Source organism: Gekko japonicus, unplaced genomic scaffold (assembly GCF_001447785.1).
Source record: "Gekko japonicus isolate JY-2015 unplaced genomic scaffold, Gekko_japonicus_V1.1 scaffold32567, whole genome shotgun sequence".
In the NCBI taxonomy this organism is placed as follows: Eukaryota; Metazoa; Chordata; class Lepidosauria; order Squamata; family Gekkonidae; genus Gekko; species Gekko japonicus.
This window is the reverse complement of record NW_015220066.1, coordinates 1-1,135: the sequence shown is the minus strand read 5'-3', so window position 1 is coordinate 1,135 and position 1,135 is coordinate 1. Positions and strand designations below refer to the sequence as shown.

Here is a 1,135-nt window from a genome sequence, read left to right as displayed (position 1 = left end):
GGCTCCACCTGGAGGCTGGTAACCCTACTTGGGGGTCCATTGTGGTCCAGTTACTGCACAGCCTCAGTTTTTCATTGTTCAGAAGGACCGTCACTTCTTCTCCGAGTCCACCTTCCGACCAACCATTTTGTTGAGCGCTCGCTTCATATCCTCGTTCCGCAGTGTGTAGATAATGGGGTTGAGCAACGGGGTCACAGCCGTGAAGAAGACCGACACCACCTTGTCTTCCTTGAAGCTGGTGGAGGGGCGGGAGTAAATGAAAATGCAGTGCCCCAGGAAGAGAGTCACCACGGTGAGGTGTGCCGCGCAGGTAGAAAGAGCCTTGCGCCGGCCTTCGGCAAAACGGTTGCGGAGGGAGACCAAGATGACACCGTATGAGACCACCAGCACCACAAAGCAGACCACGGAGATCAGCCCGGAGTTGGAAATGATAAGGACCTCGATGATGTAAGTGTCGGTGCACGCCAGCTTGATGACCGGAGGAACGTCGCAGAAGAAGTTGTCCACCTCCTGGGGGCCACAGTAGGGTAGCTTGATGGTCATGCCGATTAAGGCGAGGGAATGGACCGTACCCCCTAGCCAGATCGTTCCGGCCAACAGGAGGCAGACCTTGTGGCTCATGACGGTGAGGTAATGCATAGGATTGCAAATGGCCACATAGCGGTCGTAGGCCATGACGGTGAGTAGGAAGATTTCGGTGCAGGCAAAGAGGTGAAGGAAGAACATCTGGGCCACGCAGCCTCCAAAGGAGATGGTCTTCTCGGCGGAGAGAAAGTCGGCCAGCATCTTGGGCACGGTCACTGTGGAGTGACAGATGTCAATGAAAGAGAGATTGCTCAGGAAGAAGTACATGGGCGTGTGGAGGGCTTGGTCATGCACGATGGTGACCACGATGAGGAAGTTGCCGGCCAACGTCAGTGTGTAGAGCACCAGGAAGACCACAAAGAGAACCAGCTGCATCTCGGGGTCGTTAGAGAGGCCCACCAGGATGAATTCGGTCACCAAGGACTGGTTTTGTGCTGCTGCAGTCCAGTTTGGAGTCACTTTTTCTTCCATCTCCATTCTACAAGAAGAGCAAATGAATATTTATAATGGCCTTGAAGACTGCAAGGGGAAGATGAAAAATCTATACCTC

At 53.8% G+C, this 1,135-nt stretch overlaps 1 protein-coding gene across 1 annotated transcript; it reads right to left on the bottom strand.

The window, feature by feature from the left end:
- Window positions 1-90: 90 nt before the first annotated feature.
- LOC107125256 (olfactory receptor 4E1-like) lies at window positions 91-1,062 on the bottom strand. The gene has a single exon (XM_015428702.1). It carries the CDS (start codon window positions 1,060-1,062, stop codon window positions 91-93), a length of 972 nt encoding a protein of 323 aa, XP_015284188.1.
- Between the last annotated feature and the right edge of the window lie 73 nt (window positions 1,063-1,135).